A 2,276-nucleotide genomic window follows, 5' to 3' on the forward strand; every position below is an offset into this window, starting at 1 on the left:
GTCTCACTGCCTGTCCACACGTGGCCTTTTTTGTAGTTTTTTTTCCTAGCCACTAGGTCATCAGGGGACTTGTCCTTTAAAACCCCATCTAGGCTGGGTGCCCTGGCTCACGCCTGTAATCCCAAACACTTTGGGAGGCCAAGGTGGGTGGATGGCTTAAGCCCAGGAGTTCAAGACCAGCCTGGGCAACAGAAAGACAACAAAAATACCCCAAGCCTCCCTTCTACCGGCATCCAATCTGGGACCTCAGGTTCCTGTCCTTGGCGTGCCTTTTGAGTCTCCTTTAGAACAGTTCCCCTGCCTTTCTGAGCTGTTTGTGAAGTTCATCGTTTCAAAGAGTGCAGGGTAGTTCCATTGTATTATTACTATTAATTATTATTATTACTATTACTATTGTTATTTTCAAGACAGGGTCTTGCTCTATCGTTCAGGCTGGAGTGCAGTCACATTATCTCAGTTTACTGTACCTTCTGCCTCTTGGGCTCAAGCGATCCTCCCAACTAGCTGGGACTATAGGCACAGGCCAGTACACCTGGCTAATTTTTGTATTTTCGGTAGAGGTGGTGTTTTCCCATGTTGCCCAGGCTGGTCTTGAACTCCTGAGCTCAAGCGATCCTCCTGCCTTGGCTTCTCAAAACGTTGGGATTACGGGTGTGAGCCACTGCATCTGGCCGCGATTTTATTATAAACATTTTAAAATAATAGCTTTTAGGAAAACGACATTAATTGCTTGGTGACCAGTCCAGCACTCTGCTTTAGAGCTGACAGCCTCAGGAATCCTCACGCAGCCTTGGAAGACCCCATTCCAGGCCTGTGATGCGCGGGAGGGAAGGAAGCGGGTAGAGTTTGAAGCAGGCAGGAACTGTGGCTGGACTGGGATGAGGTGGTTTCTCCAGCAAAAGTTCCTTTTCCTCAGGCGGAAGCTGGCCCAGTTGCAGGTGGCCTATCACCAGCTCTTCCAAGAATACGACAACCACATCAAGAGCAGCCTGGTGGGCAGCGAGCGGAAGCGAGTAAGTGAGGCTGCCGGGGCTCTAGGGCTGGCCTTGTCTCTTCCTCTCCCCGCTTCCCTGAACCTTGAGAATGGGCTTCTGGGAGGGACACTTGACTTGCCTTAGACCTTTATCAGGCTGCAGCTGTGACAGCTCAGGGAAGCTGTGGGGAGATGGCAACCCCGGGATGTGGCTCTCAGGAGTGTGAGCAGGCCACCATAATGGGGGGCTGGGCCAGAGCCTTGGGATGCTCCCTCTGTGGGGCTGGGGATATCTTGTCTCCATGGACATTCCCTCTTGCCAGCCATCGCCATCTAGGCACCTGGCTCAGCTTCCCCCAAGCCAAGGTAAAAGGTAAGCCCGGCAACATTTCCACCCCAGTGTTGGTCGGGAGCCTTTTCCTAGTTTGTCCTCATCAGACCTAAGCTGGGTGCAGTTTGCTAGCGATCACGTTTTAGCAGGACACCATCAATCGTAAGTGTACCCAGAGGAGATTTATAAGGACAAAGCCTGAAGCCAGGTCACGTGGGGAAGAGTTAGCTACAAAACTGGCCACTTAATTTCTGGAGGGAAGCGTTGGTGGGGTGTGTCTGCGTGTGTCTCAGGGAGCTGGGGATGCCTGTGTGGGAGGAGTGCACCTCTGACCAGGTGGCAGAGTGGAAGGACTGAGGACTCTCAGCTTAGCTGTGCACGTGGCGGGCACAGGACCGGCTCGCTGTGAGTGGGTGTGGCCTGTGTCCTATGAAGGGTGGGAGGAAGGCTGTGCAGCTGGGGGTTCTGGGAAGGGAATGTCGGCCTGGCTGGAAGGTTGTGCCAGATGACCTCAGCATCCTCTTCAGTCCTGAAAAAAACCTCAGCATCTCCTCCTCTGTCGTTTTGGGCCGTGACAGGATGCAGTCTTCTCCCTGTGCACGCTGAGATCCTGCAGTGGGCCCTCAAATCAGGGGCTGGCATCACCCAGCTTGGTCAACCAGGGCCACTCTTTCGTCCTTCTCAGTTCTTCTCAGCCAGCCTCGCCCCGGGCCGACAAGGCTCTGTCAGCTCCCCTTGCCCGTCTTTAGGGAATGCAGCTGGAAGATCTCAAGCAGCAGCTCCAGCAGGCCGAGGAGGCCCTGGTGGCCAAACAGGAGGTGATCGATAAGCTGAAGGAGGAGGCCGAGCAGCACAAGATTGTGATGGAGACCGTTCCGGTGCTGAAGGCCCAGGTGAGGGCCCTCCTCTCTGGCCCACCCTGGCACTGGGACCTGGAGTGCCTCTTTGGTGTCTTTTTTTTTTTTTTTTTTT

At 54.0% G+C, this 2,276-nt stretch overlaps 1 protein-coding gene across 1 annotated transcript in view; it reads left to right on the forward strand.

Annotated features, from left to right (window-relative positions):
• Positions 1-2,276, forward strand: part of IKBKG (inhibitor of kappa light polypeptide gene enhancer in B-cells, kinase gamma) — a 17,069-nt gene that overhangs the window by 13,415 nt on the left and 1,378 nt on the right. Inside the window, exons 8-9 of the mRNA XM_011963221.1 lie at positions 917-1,013; positions 2,054-2,197. Of these exons, the coding sequence (XP_011818611.1) occupies positions 917-1,013; positions 2,054-2,197 (241 nt within the window). The remainder of the gene's footprint in view (positions 1-916; positions 1,014-2,053; positions 2,198-2,276) is intronic.

The sequence above is a fragment of the Colobus angolensis genome, unplaced genomic scaffold (assembly GCF_000951035.1).
Source record: "Colobus angolensis palliatus isolate OR3802 unplaced genomic scaffold, Cang.pa_1.0 Scaffold601, whole genome shotgun sequence".
Lineage (NCBI taxonomy): Eukaryota > Metazoa > Chordata > Mammalia > Primates > Cercopithecidae > Colobus > Colobus angolensis.